The sequence below is a fragment of the Pangasianodon hypophthalmus genome, chromosome 2 (genome assembly GCF_027358585.1).
Source record: "Pangasianodon hypophthalmus isolate fPanHyp1 chromosome 2, fPanHyp1.pri, whole genome shotgun sequence".
NCBI lineage: Eukaryota > Metazoa > Chordata > Actinopteri > Siluriformes > Pangasiidae > Pangasianodon > Pangasianodon hypophthalmus.
Genome location: NC_069711.1, coordinates 2,190,239 through 2,216,567, shown reverse-complemented (window position 1 = coordinate 2,216,567; position 26,329 = coordinate 2,190,239). Strand labels below are relative to the sequence as shown.

Sequence of the window (26,329 nt, the reverse complement as noted above, 5' to 3'; positions counted from 1 at the left end):
AGAAGCAGAAGTAGTAGTAGTGATAGTAGTAGTAGTAGTAGTAGCAGTAGTATTAGAAGCAGTAGTAGGGCTATTAGAAGCTGTAGTAGTAGTGATATTAGTAGTAGTATTAGCAGTAGTATTAGAAGCTGTAGTAGTAGTAGTAGTATCTTTAGTAGTAGCAACAGTAGTATTAGAAGCAGTAGTAGTAGTAATGTTAGTAGTAATAGCAGTAGTGTTAGAAGTAGTAGCAGTAGTGGTAGTATGTTTAGTAATAGTAGCCATTGCATTAGAAGCAGTAACAGAAGTAGTAGTGCTACTAGAAGTAACAGTAGTAGTGATATTAGTAGTCGTAATAGCAGTAGTGCTAGAAGTAGTGGTAGTAGTAATATCTTTAGTAGTAGTAGCAGTAGTAGAAGAAGTAGTAGCAGCAGTAGTAGTAGTATGTTTTGTAGTAGAAGTAGTAGCAGTAGTAGTATTAGAAGTAGTATGTTTTGTAGTAGCAGTAGTAGTAGTAGTAGTATTAGAAGTAGTAGCAGTAGTGGTAATATCTTTAGTAATAGTAGCCATTGTATTAGAAGCAGTAGCAGAAGTAGTAGTGTTATTAGAAGTAGTAGTAGTGATATCAGTAGTTGCAATAGCAGTAGTGCTAGAAGTAGTGGTACTAGTAGTATCTGTAGTAGAAGTAGTACTGATGCTGATGAACCAAGATATAATTACTAAAGTACTAACTATTACACCACAAGGATTACTCCTAATTATGAAAAGTCTATTTAACAAGGTAAAAATTAAATATTTTAAATCCAGATTTAAAAATTCCTAATGTTTCTTACATTGTTTGTGGTTGAGTTAAAAACAGGACGTTCACCTTAACAATCTTTGACACTCGCAGGTGACAAGTCATTAGTGTCGTTAGTGCCCATGGCCTGTTAGTCACGTTCTTTATAGTTAGCATGAGAAACCGTAGTAGCTGTATTTTAAAGCTAGCTAGATTAACACAAATTAAACAACACTCTAATCAGCGTGATTTACGTGTTACGTGATCGGCTTCGAGCACGTAGCTAGCACTAATTCTCAGATTAGATCAGCAAAGCGGGCTAATTGTACTAGCTACATACCTTCCGAGGCAACAGCGATCTCGGATACTTCTTTCAAAGCTTAATTTTCTTCGTAATGTCAATTACATCCTGAAATAAGTTCACTCCAATTAAATTTTATTTGTACAGCACACTTTTAACAATACACATCGTCACAAAGCAGCTTTGCAGAAACACGGACGTAGATTTAGATCCCTAGTGAGCAAGCCAGAGGCGACTGTGGCGAGGAAAAACTCCTGAAGACGACGGAGGAGGACACACACTCCCTGTCCGTGGAAAAGCAGCAGAAATGTGTGTTTCGAGCATGGCGTGTACGCTTGACCCGGTGCGTGTGTGTGCTGCTCAGAATGGTGGGTTGGGATAAGACAAGCCCAGCTAAACTGGATTCATTTCAAGCCACAGTGAGCACAGTGAAGGGATTTGTTGATTTTGCTCTCTTCTGACAGTTTACAGCCTGCTGTATGTTGGAGAGAGATCAGGAGATGAGAGTTTTCTTTGACGTTGTAGACATCTGAAGGAGGAAAGCAGGAGGGTGGAGGAGGAGAGCTGAGGAGAAACGCTAGCCAGATTGTAGCTGAGATTTTACAGTCACGAACTGCACTAATGACTGCAGGATATGTGTTCAGGCTGATACGATAATCTCATATGGTCAGGGGCTATTGTCAGATTGTATAACTCTATTACATAATAATAAGAATAATAATAACAACCACCATCACTAACAACAACAGCACCAACAAAACAAATAATAATAAATCTATTAATAATAACCACCACCACCAACAACAACAACACAACACCACCAATAAAACAACAACAATAACACATCTCATAATACAACGATTAATAACAACCACCAGCAACAACAAAACATCTAATAATAACACTATTAATAATACCCACCAACCATAACAACCACCATCACTAACAACAACAACAACAACAAAATAAATAATAATGAATCTATTAATAATGACCACCAGAAACAACAGTAAAACAACTAATAATAAGACTACTAATAATACCCACCACTACGACCAACAACACAACACCACTAATAAAACAACAATTAAACATCTAATAATAACATTATTAATAATAACCGCCACCACTAACAACAACAGCAACAACAAAATAAATAATAATAAATCTATTAATAATAACCTCCACCAACAACACAACACCGCCAATAAACCAACAACAATAAAACATCTAATAATAACACTATTAATAATAACCACCACAACTAACAACAGCAGCAACAAACTATATAATAATAAATCTATTCATAATAACCACCAAAAACACAATAACACAACACTGCCAATAAAACAACAACAGCAACAACATCAATAAAACATCTAATAATAACACTATTAATAATAACCACCACCACTAACAACAACAGCAACAACAAAATAAATAATAATAAATCTATTAATAATAACCACCACAACCAACAACACAACACCAATAAAACAACAACAATAAAACATCTAATAATAACACTATTAATGATAACCATCACCACTAACAACAACAACAACAACAAAATAAATAATAATAAATCTATTCATAATAACCACCACAACCAACTACAACACCGCCAATAAAACAATAAAACAACTAATAATAACACTATTAATAATAACCATCACCACTAACAACAGCAGCAACAAACTATATAATAATAAATCTATTCATAATAACCACCACAACCAACTACAACAACACAACAACACTGCCAATAAAACAACAGCAACATCAATAAAACATCTAATAATAAGACTGTTAATAATAACCACCACCACTAACAACAACAGCAACAACAAAACAAAAAATAACAAAACTATTAATAATAACCACCACAACCAACAACACAACAACAACACCGCCAATAAAACAACAACAGCAGCAACAAACTATATAATAATAAATCTATTCATAATAACCACCACCAACAACAACACAACACCACCAATAAAACAACAACAGCAACAACAACAATAAAACATTTAATAATAAGACTATTAATAATACCCACCACCACTAACAACAACAGCAACAACAAAACAAATAATGAAAAAAAATTGCTTATAATAACCACCAACACCACCACCACCACCAACAACAACAACACCGACTGCACCCCAGACCTACTCACTCAAAATCAGTATCTGACCTCGATAATGCTCTTGTAGCTGAATGAACACAAATCAAGTGGAAAATCTCATGATTTAAAAAAATACACAAATTTGTTTGTAATCAAGAAGGTTTTTTTTCCACTTTTGCAGTGTAAATTTTATTATATTATGTAATTTGCGGTGTAAAACATTAGCGAACTAGCTAGCATCATTTCAGAATCAGTTAAAGAATGTGTTTCGACTGTGCAGAAGAGCGTTGCGTCCAGCTGTACACGTCAGGATACTAGCAGGATGTGATGTTCTTGTTTGCCTTGTTGGTGGAAAATACATCATGTCACTAGACAATTAACACATCATTAGCTTAATTCCTGCAGAATGCCAAAACTGTGCATAATTAATGCAACATTTCGTTACACAACTTCATAAATCTCCAAATTTATACTTATTTCTTTGTTTTATTTCAGTTCCTCCCAAAATATATGACATCTCATCAGACATCACGGTAAACGAAGGCGGCGATATTTCACTCTTCTGTTTAGCCAGCGGGAAACCAGAGCCGAAAATCACCTGGAGACACATCAGCCCATCAGGTGAGCTCCGAACGTCATGTCTACAACACGACCATGTTCTTTATCTTGATCTTTATCTTATCTCGGTTCTTATCACTGAGGTAGCTCCACTGCAGCGCATTCATGCGATTATCCAATCAGCCAATCATGTTGCAGCAGAGCGATTCATACAGTCATGCAGATACAGGTCAAGAGCTTCAGTTAAGGTTCACATCAAACATCAGAATGAGGAGAAATGGGATCTCCAGTGATAGCTGAAGATTGGCTGCCAGGAGTGGAACCTGGTGTGGTCTTCTGCTGTTCTGAGATGCTTTGGAGATGCTTTTCTGCTCACCACGGTTGTAGAGAGTGGTTATTTGAGTTACTTTGAGTAGCCTTCCTGTCAGCTCAAACCAGTCCAGCCATTCTGCTCTGAACTTTCTCTTCAACAAGGTGTTTCTGCTGCCCACTGGATGGTTTTTTTTTTTCTTTGAAAGACTGTTGGGTGTGAAAATCCCAGAAGATCAGCAGATTCTAAAAAAAAAAACTCATATCAACCCATCTAACACTAACAGCCATGCTGAAGTCGTTCTGATGTCTGATGTGAACATTAACTGACTTTTAATGATGTCTTCAGGACTTCGTAATGATCTCGTCAACCATCTTGACGTCGATGCTCATCATGATTTCAATTCTTGAGATATATATATATATTTTTTTTATTTCCAGTGAAGACGCAGTTATCTCAGTCAACTCAATCCAGCTATTCTAATAAACATGTAGACGAAGATCCAAATTAACCACATCATCCAATCATGTTCCATAAAAAATTCCTTTTTAAACTTTGCAGTAGACTTTAACCCATGAAACGCCTCGCTTATTATTCAGCTCATCATCAGAAAGAACGTAAGGTTGCTTTTACCGTTTATTTTTCCAAGCGCCTGCGGATTTTTTTTGTGTGTAATCCTATTCAAATCGGCAGTCAGGCTTTTTTTTAAAAAAAAAAAAAAAACTCTACTATCGTCATTTTTTCTTTTGTTACAGCAGACCTTCCAAAAGTAAAAAAAAAGGACTTTTCAGAAAAGCACCGAGTGACACTGAATGCTTTTTTTTTTTAACCTTCTGACTTGTTTGAAACGAAGTGAGAAAAATGAACATGGAGGACAAAGTGACGGTGAAAGAAACGAGTCTTATTAGTGAATATGAGGAGATTTACTACGTGCTTATTGCCCTTGGGAATCAACAAAGTATGTCTTTCGATCTATCTATCTATCTATCTATCTATCTACCTCGCTAGCTAGCTAGCTACCTATTTATCTATCTATCTATTAAATCCCACTTTTTTACAGAGAATTTGTTGTACAACTTTTGTGAAATATGATTACAAAATTCAAATAATCAACTTGAAATAATGAGAAACAACAAAAAAATTGGACGATAATTGGACAGGCGGATGGACGGATGGACTTTATTGATCCCCAGTGGGAAATTTGGGAAAAATTCCAGTAACCTACAACTGAAATACAGCATTTGGAAGTTAAATATTCTGCCAAAGGTTTCAGAACTATCAGCCAGATTATATAGTAATTGCTCTAAATGGAGCACACTAACTACATCTCTAAGCCACAACTCAAATGAACTCAAACAAACAAGCAACTCAAACTCATCAACTCAAACAACGTCATCGTCACCAGAGTTACACCAATTTTTATTTCTGATAATAATACGTCTACTTATAGAGAGCATGCTAGGCTAGTTAATTAGCTAATACTTGCTAGGAATGGTCAGTGTTCTTATGGTTATAGTGTGTGTGTGTGTTGTGTAGCTGTTTTTTGGTTTTTTGCTTCATATCAGCACAAAAGGCACAGCAATTTTTATGTACAAAAAACAATTTTAAAAAGTGTGAACGCTTGCCTAACTCTGTAAACACAGGTGTATAGTTACAAGAGAGAAGAGTGTACGCTTGGACCTGTTGAAAAAACAGCGTGACCATAATCATAGTTATAGTTATAACTTTAGAATAAATTATAACTTTCCAATGTCAATTTTCACTGTGGAGGTTTTAATCCCTGTCTCTTGAAAAGTCCTATTATCATTTATTTGAAAATGTGACATTCTCAAAATATGACACTTGCGTTCCGCTGTGTTGCAACAAAAAAATAAAATACAAAAAGCCCCTAGAGAGATTGTGCATTAAGCTCACCATGACGTTCCTGTCTTATTCAGCCATTGAAAAGACGTATGCACTTTACCAGACTCGTGTGCAAATTGTCTGGCACAGCAGCAATTTGGAGCGTTCCTGGATTTTATGAAGATGCATGTTGCACTTATCTGATAATTGAAGACCTCACTTATCTTGTGCCTGTCATATTCCTCTTCTAGCACCTTTCTGCTATTGAATTCATCTTTTTACGGAAAGCTTTGGTGAGTCATAAAAAGCTACATTTAGTGAAAGCGGGGGTCTTTTACCGTACGCGCTCGGCTTTACGGTTTCAGGAGCGCGTGCTTAGATTAAGTGTGAATTTTTTTAAAAAAATCAAAATGAAAAGTTGATATATTATCGGTGAAAATATTTTCCACGTACTGGTGTAATGCACACACTGAAAGTGCTACAGAGGAAGCTTGGGTACTCCAGAAAAATCGGTGTAATTTTCTCCAAATTGAGTAATGATTAAAGATGATTTGCGCTTTCGCTTTTTATGTCAAGTTCAGCGAAGTTCAAGACGTTTATTAAAAGCGCTATTAGAAAGCTTCCAGGATGAAAACTACATTTTATTAATGCTTACATTATATTTGGATACTTTATGTTTAAATATTTGATATACAGCTCGCTCTGCACTTCTTAAAACATGGAACATTTTTTTTAAAAGTCAGAAATAATCAGGTCTTATTTACGTAAAAACTAGCCATGCATTGATAATGATACTAGGATCAGGTATCAGTCCCATACTGTGCTCATTTATTCATTAAAAAAAAACAGTACCAGGTGATACTACAGTATGTGACATAAGCCTAGTGTACGTTGCTGCTCTAATGACCAGGCGACACGAAATGACAGCGATCTGGATGAATGTCACGATTAATGATGAAATCAAAGCAGAGTGCAAACTGTACTCTGTGAAAATATCAGCAAGAGGGACTACAGGACTAAAGTAGAGCCATAATATGCCATAACAATGCCATAGTGTGTCATAGTGAGTCCATAGAATGTCACAGTGTATAGTGTGTCATAGCGAAATCATAGTGTGTCATTGTGAAACCCGTAGTGTGTCATAGTGAGTCCCTAGTGTAACATAGCAATATCATAGTGTATCGTATTGAAAGCGTAGTGTGTCATAGTGAGCCCATAGAGTGTCACGTTGCAACCATAGTGTAGCATAGCAATATCATAGTGTGTCATAGTGAAACCATAGTGTGTCATAGTGAGTCCCTAGTGTAACAGCAAAATCAGTGTGTCATAGTGAGCCCATAGTGTAACATAGCAATACCATAGTGTGTCATAGTGAGTCCCTAGTGTAACAGCAAAATCAGTGTGTCATAGTGAGCCCATAGTGTAACATAGCAATACCATAGTGTGTCATAGTGAGTCCCTAGTGTAACAGCAAAATCAGTGTGTCATAGTGAGCCCATAGTGTAGCATAGCAATATCATAGTGTGTCATAGTGAAACCATAGCATGTCATAGTGAGTCCCTAGTGTAACAGCAAAATCAGTGTGTCATAGTGAGCCCATAGTGTAACATAGCAATACCATAGTGTGTCATAGTGAGCCCATGGTGTGTCATAGTGAGTACATAGTGTAACATAGCAAAATCAGTGTGTCATAGTGAGCCCATAGTGTATGACACACTGATTTTGCTATGTTACACTATGTACTCACTATGACACACCATGGGCTCTCTATGACACACTATGGTATTGCTAGCCATAGTGCAATATATATAGTGCACTATGGTATAGCAATACCATAGTGTGTCATAGAGAGCCCATGGTGTGTCCTAGTGAGTACATAGTGTAACATAGCAAAATCAGTGTGTCATAGTGAGCCCATAGTGTAACATAGCAATACCATAGTGTGTCATAGTGAGTCCCTAGTGTAACAGCAAAATCAGTGTGTCATAGTGAGCCCATAGTGTAACATAGCAATACCATAGTGTGTCATAGAGAGCCCATGGTGTGTCCTAGTGAGTACATAGTGTAACATAGCAAAATCAGTGTGTCATAGTGAGCCCATAGAGTGTTATACTGAAACCATAGCATGTCATAGCAATATCATAGTGTGTTGTAGTGAAAACATAGTGTGTCATAGTGAGTCCCTAGTGTAACATAGCAAAATCAGTGTGTCATAGTGAGCCCATAGTGTAACATAGCAATACCATAGTGTGTCATAGTGAGCCCATGGTGTGTCATAGTGAGTACATAGTGTAACATAGCAAAATCAGTGTGTCATAGTGAGCCCATAGAGTGTTATACTGAAACCATAGCATGTCATAGTGAAACCATAGTGTGTCATAGTGAGGCCATAGCATGTCATAGCAATATCATAGTGTGTCGTAGTGAAAACATAGTGTGTCATAGTGAGTCCCTAGTGTAACATAGCAAAATCATAGTGTTTCATAGTGAAACAATAATGTGTCATAGTGAGCCCCTAGAATGTCATATTGAAATCATAGTGTAACATAGCAATACCATAGTGTTTCATAATGAAAACACAGTGTGTCATAGTGAGTACATAGTGTAACATAGCATTATCAGTGTGTCATAGTGAAATCATAGTGTATCATAATGAGACCGTAGTGTAACATAGCAAAGCCATTGTGTGTCATAGTGAGAACGTAGTGTAACATAGCAATATCAGTGTGTCATAGTGAAACCATAGTGTGTCATAGTGAGCCCACAGGGTGTTATACTGAAACCATAACATGTCATAGTAATACTATAGTGTGTCATAGTGAAACCAAAGTGTATCATAATATTGCTATAATGTGTCATATCAGTGGCATAGTGTGCCATTCTGCCTGTGGAAGTATAAAATATCAGCCTCATTAATATTCAAATGCAGGTAATTACTAAATCTTTTAAGTAATTAAAATTGGAAAGCAATTTTAAAGGAATTTGTCAGTGCTAACCCGTGGTGTTTATAATTTAATGCATAATAATGCAAAAGCCTGTGTAAAGGTCAGGTAATGATGTTTGTGCATCAATACAGAGTCATTGAAGAGAATCGTGATGCATCAAAGACCCAATTATTTTTTTTACTATTGCTGGTTTTGTAGTTTACAGCACTATAAATTACTGCACAAAAAGAAAGAATCAGTAACAACACGACGACAACAACAACAACAACAACAACAACAAGCCACAAATCTGTCTGTTCACAGCAAAACACTCCCCAGACTCATCCGGCTTCCTCGTGCTGCAATAAAATGACCAGAAACACTCTGCCAGTGCAACTAAAGAGTTCATCAGGGGGAGAAAGTGGCCACTCTTACACTGGTCAAGTTGATTTCAATCCAATTGAGCATAAATATCACTTGTTGAAAAGCAGACGCCTGAAACAAGCCCAAAACAAACTGCATGTGAAATTGCCTATTGTGGAGGTGCGACAAAGTGTCTGGGAATTGGACTGCGGTGATTTCTGCGGGTCACGGACTCGACGCAGGTGCTGTTTACTAAAGATTTAGGTTTTATTCAGGCTCAATCCCGATACTTCAGCTCATTTAAATCGGTGGAGAAGATCACAAAGAGTGACGTTATTTAAAATGGTGTGGTGCGTGTATTAAACATCCAGAAATGAAAGGTGACTTTTTTTTTTTTTTTTATCCCCTCGCTTCATATTTCTCTCTTTAAACAGAAAACTGAACTTGATTATACAGCGAAAAAAAAATGTATATATATATATATATATATATTTCATCACCCCAATAACCATATATAAGTATTTCTGTGGCTCTGTATTTTTTTTTCTTCCCCCCCCCCATGATTTCTATCTAGATGAAATTACCTTTTAAAGACTGACATCTTTCTTTCCTCCATCATCATGAAAAAGAAAAAGCCTTCACTTCAGGACCGTAGTGACCTTTTTTTTTTTCTGCACTAAAAAGCAAAATACATTTCAAAATGGGAAGAAGTGCTCATCTTTTTTTTTTTTTTTCGACCAGCGAGGTTTCAGCGACGGTCCGTGTGAAAGGTCAGCTACAGCATATCCTTCTGCCTACACTTCCTGAGCAGTAAAAGCTTTTCATAAGCCGCTTCTATTGTGATTTTAAAGCTTTGGACTACACGGAAGTGTGATCTTAGGCAAATGCAGATTAAAGTGCTTCGGATTTGATTTGAGCGACTGCTTTGATTAGATTTTAATACCTCTGGTTAACCAGAGTTATATATGTTATATACTGTATGTTGGAATTAAATGATGTTTCTTCAGGACCGTTATGTTAAAACATAATGTAGTATCATGATACATAAGGTGCAAATACACAACAGTGTGAGATACACAGGATAGTTTGTATAAACTAGACAGCACAACACAACACATCCCGAAATAAATCGTTTTCATATACACTGAATTGTGTGTGCAGTTATTGGCAGTGGGTCAATTTTAAAGAATGAACGTCGTAAATGTGAATAAATGCGAAAATGCATTTTCACAATGTCACATTAAGGTACTTTAAGGTTATTTAACACATGAACAAGCCATTAACTTCAGCGTTAATGCGCCATCTTAAACAATAACAAAGTGAGTAACGTTTTTAAGTAATAAAACTAACAACCCGAATAATCGACCAATGTTCATCCCATCAGTAAGGAAAACGAAGTCCACAGTGAACAGCACCTTCATGAACATGTTTGTGTTTTTTAACTGACAAAATTCAAACCTGAAGCTGAAACAAGTCTCAGTATTTACACCTGAAGACTTTTAAGACTTTTAAGACTTAAGAACATGCTGTTTTTTGTGTTTATTTTTTGTGCACATCATGTCTTACTAGCACAAAGAACCTGGAAAAAATATGTAGAACATAATAAAAATAATGGTTTAAACCATGGCCTCAGCACAGCTGTATTATTTGGCTGAATTTTTTTTTTCCCATAACTGTGTTATGATCCAGAATGCTTATTTTGTGTTTGGATGGTCCTCCTGTCAATCATTTTATAGACACTCCCTAAAACCCTCCATCTCAGTCTGAAATCAGTAAGCGCCCAGCGCAGGCAGATCATTCTCCTGTGAGCAAAAAAAATCTGCTGTCCTTTTGAAAAAAAAAAAAATTATAACAAGAAAACCATATTCAGTAAAACCAGAATAAACACTGGCAGCGCTTTTACAAGATGGAGTCATTTATTACTGGAGAAAAGGATGAAGCTGAATGCAGAATTATTAACGTTGCTCCTGGGCAGATATAAAAACACAATCTTATGCAGTAAATAATGTTACTTAAGGGAGTCTTTATATGATATATCTAATATTTTTGCACATGTTCAGTGTTCTTGATAGTCATGGTGAGTTCAGATCTCAGAAATTCCCACAAGAGTAAAATTTAATTTAAAATGGTTCAAACTATGATATGAACGCAAAATAAGAACGTAGACACAACACAAAACATCTGCTGTTGGCTCTAGAGGTGCAAACATGCTAGCCAAGCTCATCTTTTTGAGGCTGCTTGAGTGTAACACACTCGACGCCTACACATACACAAGACGCCCGCGATTGGTTAAAGTGTCTGTGATTGACAGGGGAGAGAGTGTAAGCCCCTCCCACACAGAGAGCGACCGCTTTTCTGGTGTGTGACTCTGGAGCCATATAATTAAGAAATGTCTTCAATAAATTAATTTAATGTTTAATGTCATATTTAATTTTTTTTCCTAATCAACTCCAGTCTGATTTTTTCAAATTATTTTTAGGATGAACGCCCCAAATTGAATATTCTTTTTTCTTTTTTTTGGGTTTGCTTATGATTTCACGCACACACAGACTTTTAAATCAGTAACCCAGGACCTGAATTGTTTTTTTTTTTCATCTTCTGAATCATGCTTTCAACACAATCCCCATCTCTGACAGAACCACAGTCGATGGTTAATCTGTGAAGTGCAGGGTCTAACTGAAAAGTTAGCAGGCTTAGTGTTGAGAGACGGTATTAAGAGAAAGCAAATTGGTGTGTGTATGTGTATGTATAAGTGGATATGTATGTGTGTGTGTGGGATAATTCATGGCTGACAGCTCTATGAATACCCACAGGAAGCACTCATACACCTTTTAGTCCGGTGTTGCTGTATTCTCTCAGGGGTTAACTGTGGAAATGGAGAGAGCGCCGTAGGCTCGCTCTGTAATGTATTCTCCAGCTGCACTCGTCCTATCAGCAGCAGGCAGACCTGAAGGAAATGCGCCGCACGCTCTCAACACAATGTGAGAAATTGCTTACTGTGACTGCGCTTAACACAGAGCAATGTGGGATCGCAGATTAACCTCCTCTGATTTGCCTAATTTGGTCGGCATGTTGCTGCAGCTTTTCGCATAATTCTCCGCATATTTCATTTCCTCGCACGGTTCAGAGTGCACTTAAGATTGTTTATTATAGCACACGGCTTTGTGTGTGTGTGCGGTGTGGTGTGTGTGTGTGTGTGTGTGTGTGAAAACGTTGTCTATGAATAGTCTTTAAGGATCGCTTCTAATATGTTCCATGTACATCTATGCCAGAAATACTCAGCGTCCGAACAGACGTTTTATTAGACGTGTCAGGACTCTGTGCTAATTTTGACCTTTGCTATAATGAGTATGATAAGTGATGGGACAGTGTGAAATCTCTGTAAAGAAATTATCCACTCGGTTAATCACAGATAAAGATCCTACTGGTCGAGTTAAACAGTTGAGTGCGGGCTGGAAGTCACTAGAACAAACGACACGGAGTTGCGTTAGAGACAGCCAAGAGGATAATTGGGAATCAGAAATTATTGGCAAGTAACCGACACTGATCTTAAAAGGAGGAAGAGGAAGAGGGAGGAAGAAGAGGAGGAGGAGGAGTCAGGGGTGTGGTGTGGTGTGATGTGATGTGATGAAGCGAATTTAGTGTTACCACCCAGGAGTCGAATATTTCCCTGTGTTTTATTCCTCTTATACCACACCAATTTGCCAAAGATTGCAATTTATATTCATTAAAGACAGATACATTGTGCTTTTTATCCATTTATAGTTACATCTAATGTTGTGGAACGTCTACGAAACAAGTTCCTGGTCTGACTTATGTTACTTGTGTCCCTCTCTTTTTTCTTTCTTGAAGAAATGATTGTCATGTTCTTGAGAAACTACAAAGCGTAAACTCCTAATTATACAGCTTTACCTCTGACACTGGAGACTCCTTCCGTAAACGTTAAATAAACAGCTCCTATCAGTGATTACACACGGTTTTAATTCAACCTATTCAACCATTGGAGCATTAACATGTCAAAACGAGCGCATTAATATAAACCTGCGCTACTGTCAGAGCTGCTGTTCTAGAAAATTAATCAACACCTTCTGACCAATCGGAATCCAGAATTCAGTAACACTGTTGTGTAATACAGTTTAGTTACAGTAGCTCTACAGTAAAGTGCTTGAATACAGTATAATCTGCCTGTATTATAAAGATTTTCACAGAAGCATCAACATTTTAAAAGACGTGAAGTATTATATGGATTTGAACACAGGATTTAATTGTAGAAATTAATTTTTTTTTTTTTTTTGACAATTATCATGATAATTATTATTGAGAATAATTATCAATCCTTAAAATTATGGATAAAGCATTCGATGCATTGAGAAACAGATAAAAAAAATCTGACAAATGAAGTATGTTAATTTTGTCCATGTGATTTTGTAGTTGTTTGTGCGTTTACAGGTTATCATAAACGCATGCAGTTTGTGTTAATTGTCTCAAATAACACTGAATACACTGATTTCTGCAAGCCAGAGATGATGATGCACATTGGGATGTGTTTACCTGAATGCATTTCGGAGGAAAATTATCCTCGCCTCGACTCATTTGCAAAGCAATGGAAGTAAAATAGCACCTTGTCACCCAAGATGAGCATCTCAGCCACTTCCTTAATAGCCCTGAAGTTCGCTAAATTGTCGTGTTTGTTTGCCTCTATATAAGGACGTCATTGTTTCTGTGCGACAACACAAATGTGTATGCAAATTGCGCGGCTCGGAGAGTAATTTTTTATCACATTGTCATACCTGCTATTCAGAACGAAGGAGAACTTCTTCCTCTCAGGAGGTTTGTCAGCGCTGCTTAATATCGACGGAGATAAAAGTTTCTGACAGCCCTACAATTGTGTTCAGCTCAGTACGACACCTCGGCTATACATTTCACCACAATGCCGGGACAATAGGACAAAAGCACACTCTCTCCTTTTAGCAAATCCTCTATTCTTTCTAGCTCTCCTTTTTTATTCCTCATGGCTTTTGCTGAGTCAGAGTATGTGTCTGTAAAAGAAGGATATAAATAGATGCATCAAAAAAACCTATTTTCTGTCTAGGAAAATGAACTGCATTATTTTAAAGAATTAGCACATTTTTCTCTTTGTTGCTTTTCTTTCGCATATTTTGTCAAAGTTGAAGCTGCGTTTTGTTTAAAACGCTCTCTAGACTTGTAATAATCATATAATTTTAAAGATATCGTAGAAAAAACAGTGGAAAGCAAGATGAACTGCATTATTTTAAAGAATTAGCACATTTTTCTCTTTGTTGCTTTTCTTTCACATATTTTGTCAAAGTTAAGCTGCGTTTTGTTTAAAACGCTCTCTAGACTTGTAATAATCATATAATTTTAAAGATATCGTAGAAAAAACAGTGGAAAGCAAGCGATACATTTCACTAGCAATGCATTTCCTCATTTCAGGTTGAAATTAGCTCCTCCCACAGCCACGCCCAGCTTTTTATTGGTTAAAACGCAAACTGGGAGGGTTATGATGTTTGAACGGAGGAGGTGGAAGAAGAAGGCTGCGATGTTTTCAGTGCAATTTTTATTTTGAGCATCATTTCTTAGGAAAATAGCACAGCTACAGCTTTCTAAGCTTGATGATCTCTAGACATAAAAAGAACATTTTGAAAAAAAGAGGGGGATTCAATTTTATACGAATACAATTTCAAGGAAAAATATGACTTCTGACCTCGTACCAAAGTCTGAGTTTGACTTTCTCGTGCAGTCTTAAAATTGGAACATTTTAAAAGTTTTTTTTTTTTTTTTTAGATTTGTTCTCTTGTTGTTTTTTTTTTATAAATGACAAATTCCAAGGCAAGCATCGTTTGAACAAAGTGTGGAGTCGTTTGGAGGGAATGCTCGACCTTTTTTTTTTTTTTACTTGGTGTTTAAATGGAAGATGATGTCACGAACTCCAACGAATGAGAGTGATGTGAATTTTCTTTGATTTCATAACCTTAATCTTTATATATATATTGATACACAAATCGTTTGAATTGTTACAAGTGTGCGGCATGTTGGTATCCCAGACTGGAAGCGCTACATGTTAACGCACACGAATTCATTGGAAACGGCGTGTAATTGTTTGCTAATACGTATGTTTCCTTTTCTTTGCGTTCATAGCCAGGAAGTTCGAGAGTGGAGAAAATCTGAACATAACCGGAATAACTCGGGATGCAGCAGGGGATTATGAATGTGGCGCTGAGAACGATATTGCTTCTCCTGACACCCGAACTGTGAAAGTCACCGTCAACTGTAAGTATTTCTCCACCTTTTTGTCCTGATGCTGCACACGCACGATAATGTGGGCTTATTTTTATCTTGCTGAGGACGGGGAGTGGGTGGAAATTAGAACAGAATTCATTGTGTGGAAGATTTTTAATATTTAACGAGAGAATCCCCTTTTTTGTCCGAGCTGAGATGATTAATTTCCAGTGAGGAATGGTCTCAGTGTTATAAGGACTCTTCTATTATGCAGGTAATGAGTCTCTCAAAAGTCTGAAAAGACAGTAATGAGCACTGCACGTTTTAATGAATTATACTGACTTTACTCATCACGCTTATAGTCAGGATGTGGCTATGCCGGAACCAAGGGGGGCTGGACGTGCCGTGATTTTTCTTTTCCTTCTCCTCTTTTTTCCGGTCACTGGCCTCGTTAATCTCTTTGTGTTGATGCCATATGCTGAATCACAGGAAGTGAGAGCGCATAAATCAGAAATGCGGACTCTCGCAGATCAGTATGTGTGGTGTTGGCTCATCAAACGACACCCCCCTTTACTCTCGGCCAATACAAAGAAAAATGGGAAGGCAGGCACATGGAAATGTCAGCACGTCGAGCTGTGACAGGCCCGGAGTCATAACTCATGTCCCTGCTCCTCCCAGTCAATTCTATCAATACGTTCTAATGAGAAACAAAGTGGAAAAGATCAGCAGCTGGGTGCCAGTCTCCGAGCGCCGAGCTCTTTACTGTAGCCTTTCTTGTTCTTCACTTCAATCACACAAGCTCTGATTTTTCAGCATGTGTCCGTATCTGCCTTTAGAACAGTCCAGTATGAAGCAAAGCTCCTGTTGAGGGCAAAAAAAAAAAAAAAAAAAGAAAAACGAACATGGTTGTAATAGCATTCTGTCACATCGAACAACACTTGTCCATCAGAGCAAGTTGCTTCAGGCCTCATAAACTGGGATAAACAGGTGCTGAAGCTGGAATTAGACGTGAGACGTGAGACGTGTTACCTTAGCATGTCCTGAAATAAAAGTGTGAGCGAGCATGACGCAACTCTGCCAGTCCGCATCCACGTCCTCTGTGACAATCGTTTTCCCACTGTGAAGTCTCCGCGAATGATCACAGCCTCTCTATGATTAGATTCCCCATACAGGGGGGAAATGTGATTCTGTGATTTCTAGCACCATCAGTAATTATCAGTTAGCTCTTTCTTCAGAGTTAGCTCATTGACATTGAATTGACTAGCTGAGAAGGTGCACAACTATGTTTTAAATGTAACATTACTACCTTAAAGGATGTTGCTACATTGCATTAGCTTAATTACTTATCACAACGGCAGATAATGTGACTTTGACATTTCAAGGGTTATCTGTATAATTAAATACACGGCAACATAATCTCATTTGGCTTTAAAAATAATTACATCTTTTTAGGTAAGAGGAGAGTTGACCTCTGGGCTAATTGCAGATTATGGCCGTTAATTGTAATAAGCAAATATATCGGCTGAAAACAAAAGCCTTAATGTTGGGTTTTGGCTTTTTTGTTTCGTGGAGAACTGTTTTGCTCTTTCCTCAGTCTGACCACTGCAGTTGTGCCCTTAAGCAAGACACTTACCTTGAAAGGTTCCCTAGATTTGAAGTAATATTATATCCTTGAAAATAGATCAGTGGCTTCTAGCTCTTTTTCACTGATACAGCTCAGGGGGGCTGAATCCAATTTGAAAACTATCAGTACACTGGTCGTGTCTGTTTTTGTTCACATAAGATGTCCAGAGTCCAATGTGATGATGCCAGACATAAATGCTGAGTGAAATTTACTTTGGCACGGATTAACACCAGACAAATCTTATCGTCCAATAGAAGTTTAGGGTGCCAATACTTTATTTGCTGCGCAGATAGAGAGGATGTTGAGCGCAAGTGTGCCATGAAATGTTAAAATACCTCGAAACACATGGAGTTAATGTTAGTTCTCTGAGTTAGTTCACGCAGTGCACTAGGTAGGACGTAGAGTATCATTATGTAGGCAACACATCTATGGACGGAACATCTGAATTCTGAATAAAAAACAGACATACTGATGTTGGGTGCTAAGTTTGCCACAACAAGATTGCTGATTTTACCCAAAGCTACAGTTAAGAACCTTGGTGTAACCCTTGATGCTTGTTTACCAAGAGCAAGCCATCTCCAAAACTGCGCATTGTTATATGAGAAATACGATATGCTAACTATGCAGAATGCTAATAAACTAATGTGTGCATAGTTTTCATAACCTTGCTTAACTTATATAACTATATTTTATTTAAACGCTGAATAAGATCCCTATTCATAGTTCGTAAGTTAGCTCTCCCCTATCATATGGCAGGGAGGGTGAAAGCTAAGTCAGGCTTCTTCTAAGACACGTGAAACCAACCAGCTACATCTTTTCGAACTGTTGCTCGTGCTGCATCAGAGAGCACTTGGAGAAAAGCGCTATCTGCCCTCTTCCACATACATTCAGTTCAGTTTTATATGTATAGTGCTTTTAACATTGGCCATTGGCTTGTACATTTATCCCCAATGAGCAAGCCAGAGGCAATGGTGCTGAGGGAAAAACTCCCTGAGACGCTTTGAGGAAGAAACCTAGAGAGGAACCAGACTCAAAAGGGAACTCATCTTCATCCGGGTGACAACGAATAGTACAATTATAAATAATTCCTTTCATACATGAGCTCAAAGATGCCCAGGATTGGCTAGTGTCACTGTGATTGATAGGAAAGACAGAGTAGGGACAGCAGACAGCATGGACAGGTTTGCTATCTTGGGCTCCCGGGCACGGATGGCTGTAGCGTTGTCGGGATCGCAAACTCGTGATCTGCTGATGGATGGATGGGTGGGTGGATGGACAGAATAGCACATAGAACAGAATATGTGCTGTTAGTACAATAGCTGGCTCAGGCTCATTTAACAAACTAATTGCTAAAAATCTCGAGCTTTGCAGTTCTCAACTCGAAACAGCTGTTGGTTAGCCACAGCCGTATCAAAACGTATCACACACCGCATGTGAACTCGGCAAAAACCCTTCCCACGTTCTTATTATAAACATATAAACATAACTGTTTAGCTCTTGAAGAGGCACAATATGTAGTACTGTTTGTCTTTGATTTGTTTTTTAACCGAGCAAAGCACCAGATGTTTAGCTTCTCCTTCCTGCCTTCAACCCTGCCCTATGCTAAGCCTCTACTCACAACACGGAAAATAAATATATAAATGTGACGGATTAGGTGATGTCATGTAGCCGTGCAGATAGTGAGCTTTTAGAGCTAACATAATGCATTTCCATGTCATCCTGTCAGAATCCTGACATCCTGGATTAATGTGTACTGTACGTCCATGTGATTTATGCACAAAAAGGCGTAAATAATTTCCATCAGGATGAAGATCTGTGCTTTTCCCAGAACAGGCAGATTTCTCCTCGTTATATAAGAACCGTCATTAATACAGGAGTAGGCTTCCAGCTTTAATGGAGCATAATGGAATAATGTATAAAGCATGCTACTGCCACAAGAAAGCAAAAACAGGTTTTCACAAACTAAAGCCTTTGGGATGTTTGTGTATAATTATAAAGGTGTTTGGAGTTCATCTTTTAGCTGTATGAAATTATACAACAGATGTAAAAGCACCAAGCTTTGGATTAGTGTATCGGATTATGAAAAGATTCCAGCAGCTATTTGTACAGTGCATGCTTTATTCTGTATTCTTTCATATTTCTTATAGTTACTCGTAAAGAATTCAGAACAAATTCGTTTAAATTCGGAAAAATTGAGAAGGTTTTATTTGCATTGATTGAACAATGCAACAGGCTACATGCTAGTAGTCTAGCAGTCAGTGATGGGACAATTATTTGCATATTTATCTATATTTTCAGAATGATCATTGACCAATTTAACACATTGTAGTCCGTCTATCGAGTCCAAATCAGAGCGGAAACAAACTTTGATTCGTTTGCTGTTGTCTGAGAGGTATGTAGGGCTGAATACATCCTCATTAAACTTCATTCATTGGTCAGAAACCATCACCAAACCAAGCGTGAGCAGAACTCACAACAATCACCCGAGCATGGAGAACATATATATAACATAATTAGATAATTATATGAATAACTAGTTTCAAACATTTTGTGTCACATCCAGAGATTATTTCCTCCCTTGCCATGTCTTTTCCTAACACGTGGCCTACAGTGCTACAGCTCTGTCCTTCAGCTCGGTTTAGCAGCCACAAAAAAATACCACATGGCTTGTTTGATTCACTTCCTCTAACGAATCGATTCAGAGTCGAATCTCAGAGATCACCTGGCTCAGACGTTGTGAGTGCGATTGCTGTGTTCTGACCTGCGGAAGGTGAAAAACACAGCAGGCTTCCATTCAAACACACCAAAGGCTGCAAATGAAAGCGCTATTATAGGCAACAATCGCGCACTACATTCTACACACTAATTTATCAGGAATAAATAGAAAACGTACAATTTTGGGACACAATCAACTAGCAAGCCATTATAGAGTGGAAAAGAGGTTGTTAATCGGGATGGTGGAACAACAACGAAAAAAAAAGATAATATCGTTTTTCAGTGCCACTTTTCTTTTTTTCCTCTAATTTACGATATTCCTTCAGTTTTGTCCTCTTTTTAATGTGGGAAGTGGGGTGAAACAGGAAGGTGTCCCGTACACGCCACATCACAATTGTAGTGTGAACGTGAAAGCACCTCGATGCATCCCGGACAGCAACAAAGAACCAACTAACCGACTGTGTCATTGCCTTAGCGGGAAAATACGTAATCATTGCGAGACTGTTTGGAAATGGAGCTGGATGATAGAGCTCTCAGCAGCTAGGCTAATGGATAAAGATGACGCTATAACAGCAGAGACGACAGCAGCTGCTTTTCACAGCTTCATTCGTCGTCTCATCTCTCATTCATTTATAACTTTTGTTAGCAGAATACACAATAAAAACTTTTTAAACAGTACATACAGATACATTAGATAAGGATTAGTAGGATATTTCTGCCTGCAAATAAAACAACGGAAGACCGATGTTATAAATGTGTGTTACAGCCTTCCTCCAGAGGAAGAAGGCGTGGCCTTAGACTTCATTATTTCAGAATGGAAGGCTTCGTTACTTCCTCCAGTGGAAGGCTGTATGAAATCTGATGTATGAAGTCTCACTTATGAGCACTTATGATCAGATTTCATATCTCACAGCGTCTCAGCTTGGTGATCTCAGTCCACTTCTGAGTGAACTCTAGTGAGATTCGATTCTGAATCGATTCGTAAAAGGAAGTGAATCAAACATGCCATGTAGCATTTTTTCGTGGCTGCTAAACCGAGCCAAAGGACAGAGCTGTAGTACTGCAGACGTGCCACGTGTTCTGAAGATTTGGACACAAAAAAAACAAGGGAGGAGATACACAATACACATGATAGACGAAATGTTTTAAACTATATTCATATAATTATGTATTTATTTATCGAGCACCAGCGTCTCGACTGTACACTTGTGATCCTGGACACTGGACCGTTAATGCTAGGTTTGAACAGTGCCTATGATGGAGGAAGTTCTTATGTATTCATATTTCTTTGTGTTTTGTAAGTTGTACTACTTTACTAAGTTAGTGTGTGATGGAAAAAACTAAAAATGGCCAAGCCAAGACACAAGACAGGAGCACGGGAAGTGTTGGAAAAGTTGTTTTGGATGGAATAAAACACTCCGTGTTGTGCCGTGACAGGAAAATAATCAGCGCCGCAACAGCAGCCGCGCTTCGTCAAACCACCCTGTCACTGATTATATAATGTTACACTGTCGAAAGTTTTATTCCTTTCTTATTTAACACCCACCTAAACACGCTATAGTCTATTAAAGAGAAGAGACGTTACTCGTTCATTTGCATTCCGTTCACAGAATCCAGACAAGATCAATTAACACTTGAGGTTTTCTTTTTTTTTTTTTTTTCTCTGGTCTGTGTCAGAGAGCAGCTTTTTTTTTAGCAGCTGGAAACCTCGAGTGGATTGTGCTTCAAACAGTTAGACAAGAAACACACAACTTGGATTAAAATGTATTTTGTTTGTTATGAGGAAAGACCAAGTTGACCAGCTTCTGATATCTTTTGTACGCTTTTCTGGTCACAAGCTTCAGGATCGTGAAGGTTGCATTCTGATTGGCTGTCTGCATTTCCATGCACTAGTTTTCAGCAGGAGAACAAAGGAATACACAATGAGCTTTTCAGAGCATCACTGGATTGAGAGAAAAAAAAAAAGGTTCATGAAATCTCTGATATGAAGTTATTTATTAGAGTTTTGTTTGAAGTCGATAGTGAAGCGGGATGAAGAAAAAGCTTCGTGATTGGCCGTCTGGCATGTCAATCAAATTGCGTCAAAACATGGAACTGGCTTCGGTATACATCGTGTATGGATTCCCTATTGACTAGCCCTATGTTTCTGCTAATTTAGGTCTGATTTTAATGCTAAAATACGTGTATTATTATTAGACTAAAAAAATAATGAGGGGTATAATTAGTAACAATTAACCCACCCATTTTTTTCTCCTAATCAGTCAGTTACAAGCTGCTTTTATACTTAAGATTCTTTGTGAACACAGCGCATGGTGTTGTTCAAGATGACATCAATCTTCACGTCTTGATTGTCCACATAGTGAGGCTCATGACTGTTAATTACAGTGCCGTAATACACCCCGCTGCGCATAATGTGGATATAGTGGACAAACGTAGGGCGTTAATTCAAATAATATCAGCCACTAAAAGTGCTGAAAGACTCTGGTTGACTGAACTGTCGAAAAAGCAGCAACTGCGCGCAAAGAGCCGTATACATTTTCATTTTCATCAAGACCCCCATAATTAAGGCGGATTGACATTATGAGGCCCCACAGACAAATAATGGATCGTCTTGATTGACCATCTTTACTGCACTGTGCAAAATGGAATCTATTCTTCAATTTGATATGGCAGGAGCTAATTTATCATATTTACAGAGATTTGTGGCTCTGTGCTTAATGATTTCCATTCAGCGGAATACATTTCTCCCTCACTCGCTCTTGCTCTATGCGCCTCGCCCTGCCTTTGTTTCCTTCCTGGCTCGACGGTTATTTATAAGGATTGGCCGTATTAGAGGAGGAACATGATGTTATTCTTGAATAGTAAATGGAAATCTTAATGAATTAATAAATCTCGGCTGCTAAAGCCAGCGCTGGCGGACACGGTGCCACAAAGAGCTGGAGACAGCGGGTAAAGCCGTTTTTCTGTTTGTAAGCTGATAAGTCATGGACTGATGAGTCCATTACTACATTTGTGCAGAAAAACTCACACTGGACCTGTGACTCAACAGGCTGGAGAGGTGGGTTATTAATTGGTCTCTGCATTAAAAAAAAAAAAAAAATCCAAATGTTCAGTGGAATAGTATTCCGTGACAAAATAAATCATTTCTTTGCCAGGAAACGTACCAATTAATCATTTAATGTGTCTGCACACAGGTGGACACACACATCTAAAGCTAATGAAGGGTTAGTGAAAACTTGGACAAATACTGTAGCCATCAGAGTGACATTTAAAGACCAAATAAAGGGAATTAGATTAAAATATAATTTCTGTTTAATCATTAACCGAGGACCTTTTGCCACGCATTAATCAACCATGTCATTGTCAAGCATCTAATAAGCTCATATTACTTCCTTGATGGCTTGTAATATCGGCGCATTTCAATAATACTCTTTATGGTGTTTAATAATAACATTGGAAATCAAATCAAACCAAAACTTCACTAGAGTACCGCCATTTCACACACAACTTTTAATTTAATTAAATTAGCATTCATATTTTCATACATTAAACCCAAGTAAGAATTAAGTTTGATCAAAAAACTTTTTTTTTTTTTTTTTTTGCATGGTACCTCTGATCATAAACATTATATATTTAACAAATTTTTTAATGAATGTTATGGATGGATTTCTGGATTCTGGAAAAAAAATTGCATTTTATTATGATTTTAGCAAAGTTTTATGAGTTTTATTTATACTCTCTAAAGCATAATACTAAAATTATATAATAAAAATATATATATTATATAAAACTACAGAGAGAGAGATAGAGATAGATAGATAGATAGATAGATAGATAATAGCTGTATTTTATATATTTAATACAGTATATATAGCATGTAATGTTTTTTCAGTAATCCTATAGCATAGGTTATAATAACAAATCAATGAAAAGTATATTCACTGATTAATTATCTTACTTTTATTCATTTTTATTCTTTATAATTTTGTATAATCATGACGGAACGGCACTGAAAAGCTCCCGAAACGTGATCGCTAATTTACACTTTAGTTAAAGCGATATCAATCAACATGTTAAGATTGGAGGATAAAAAGAAGATAAAAATCAGTCACAGGTTAAATACTTATCTGGAGGAAATTCAGGTCTAAAACACACTTCATGTGTGTCAGCCATGTTGTTTTTGACTTTTGTCATGTTCCAGTATTTTCTGCAAATGTTAATATTATATATCCTTTTATTTATTTTATTTTTATTAAAATTTCAATTTCTTAAAACTTTTGGTATTCAAATGCATTTGAATATTACTTAGGTATAAAATTAGCATGACGTTCTTGTACCAACATTAAATAATCAAACATTCAGGGTTGAAATTTCAAGATCTATTACTGATCGCAGTTATAATCTCTCATAAAACCAAGGAGGTGAAAACTGGCCATCGGTGCTGCTCTGGGGGTCTTTTTTTTATTTGTGAAATGTTTGTGAAATGTGTTTCTATAAAGCTGTATGAGCCAATTAAAAATATATTCACTTTCAAATGAATAAATATCATGTAAATTCTGACAGTCTTAGGTTAGTGAAATTTATCTTGACAGCATTTACTGTCTGTGGAATTAACAGATTAAGAAAAAGTACTATGATGAGATCTAAATAAATACACTATGTTCAGACAGCTTGAAGCTTGTGTGCCAAAATGTCTGAAAAGTCTGAAAGTTTTCAAAGATTCTCAACTGAACCAAGTTTGAGTTTATAATCAAACCAAGTTTCTGAGTTTTTTAATCAAGCCAACTTTCTGATATTTTAAACCAAGTTTCTGAGTTTTTCAGTAGAACCATGTTTTTAGTTTTTCAATCAAATTAAGTTTCTGAGATTTTCAACAGAACTAACTGACTTTTCAGTGTTTTTAAATTGAACAAAGTTTTAATTTTTTTAATCAAGCAAAGTTTCTTAGTTTTTTCAATTAAAGTCCTGAGATTTTCAATCATATCACGTTTTCAAGGATTCTCAATGAAAAGTTTTTCAGACTTTTTCAGAAGAACCAAGTTTCAGAAATTTTCAACAGAACGAAGTTTCAGTTTTTCAAAAGAACCAAGTTTTAGAGTTTTTTTATTGAAAAGGTTTTTCAATTTAAAAGTTTTTCATTAGAACCAAGTTTAATTTTTTTTTTTCAAAAGAAGAGTTTTTTCAATCAAACTAAGTTCCAGTTTTTAAATCAAAAGGTTTTTCAATTTCAGAATATTTCAGACTATTTTAGAACCAAATTTCTGATTTTTGCAACAGAACCAAATCTGAGTTTTTCAATCGAATTACGTTTTTCAGTCAGTTTCTGAATTTTTCAGTCAAACCAAGTTGCAGAATTGTTTAGCAGCTCTAAGTTTCAGAGTTTGGAAACAGACTTCAATTATTTAACCAAATTTCGAACCGAGTTTCTGAGTTTCTTTCACAGAACAAGGTTCAAAGTTTTCTAATAGAAACAGTATGAATTTTTGAATTTTTGTGTGTTTGGACCCTCAATGTGACCAGTTAGAAAACAGACCATAATCAAATGAAAAGTTTTCTTGTCGTTTTTGCATTTTTTTTCGTATGTAGGTTGCTAATATTTCCTAAATAACTCTCATTCTTGTGTTTATGTGGGAATAATATCAGCAACCAGTCACCTTTAAGCGATCGAATGAGTTCACCAAACTTGTTTTTTTTTTTTTTTTTTGACTTTCTCTGCCTTTCTAACATTAAAACAGCTGAATACTCGTCTTCTGAACTACTGCAACCCATTGTCAGGAAATGATTATACATATACTGGTTTAAGTAATTGTTTGAGTATTGTAAATGTCAGTGTCTGAGGGTTAAATTGCCTCTGCGATCAAGTGTTAAATTGCTCGAGCAGTAAACCCAGCAGCACACTTTGTTTTTCTGTTTTTTTTTCTACACAGTGACTATGCTATTTCCAGGTCTTCCATCTGGTGGAACTTTAGGAACTTGCTAATGATTTACAGTTGCACTCTCCTGTTATGGAGCCTGTAAATTACTTGGATTATAGGGCTTTTTAATGTTTTCACACTGCTGCTTTGCATTAGCTAATCCTGTCGCATGCTGCCAAAAGTGATGACGCCTTAAAGTAGCAAAATAATTTAATCAGGGAACATGAGTGATGAATTTGCATTTAATATAGAATTACTTTCCTTCATGTCTTGGATTTGTAGAAATTGATTGTGTTCTCTTTTTAAAAGACTACAGACTTGTATGCAAATATATAATCCTTTTTTTTTTGATACTGTATAATCTCTATTAAGTATGTTCTTTATACGAGTCTTATACAGCAGCTCCATGTTTTCACTCGATGCGTTTGGGCTTGGACTGAAATGTGATTTTTAAAATGGGGAAAAAACATTTCTAATATGTGGCACAGTATGCTTTATTTCAGTCCTAATTACCCTGACAAGAAAATACCACAAATAAAGATTAGTAAAACTTTCTCAACTAGTTCTGCTTTGCTAGTTACCTAGCTTTCTGGTTTCTTGTAAAAATATTTAAACTATTCACTCTTCTTATTTTTTTTGTGCTTTACTT

The 26,329-nt window shown here is 36.9% G+C and overlaps 1 protein-coding gene across 2 annotated transcripts in view; it reads left to right on the top strand.

Moving 5' to 3' along the window:
• The window catches only part of negr1 (neuronal growth regulator 1), a 188,236-nt gene that overhangs the window by 71,532 nt on the left and 90,375 nt on the right, over positions 1-26,329 (top strand). For both annotated transcript variants that reach the window (XM_034297757.2, XM_034297754.2), the window contains exons 3-4: positions 3,685-3,810; positions 15,346-15,477. In XM_034297757.2, coding sequence (XP_034153648.1) covers positions 3,685-3,810; positions 15,346-15,477 — 258 coding nt within the window. The remainder of the gene's footprint in view (positions 1-3,684; positions 3,811-15,345; positions 15,478-26,329) is intronic.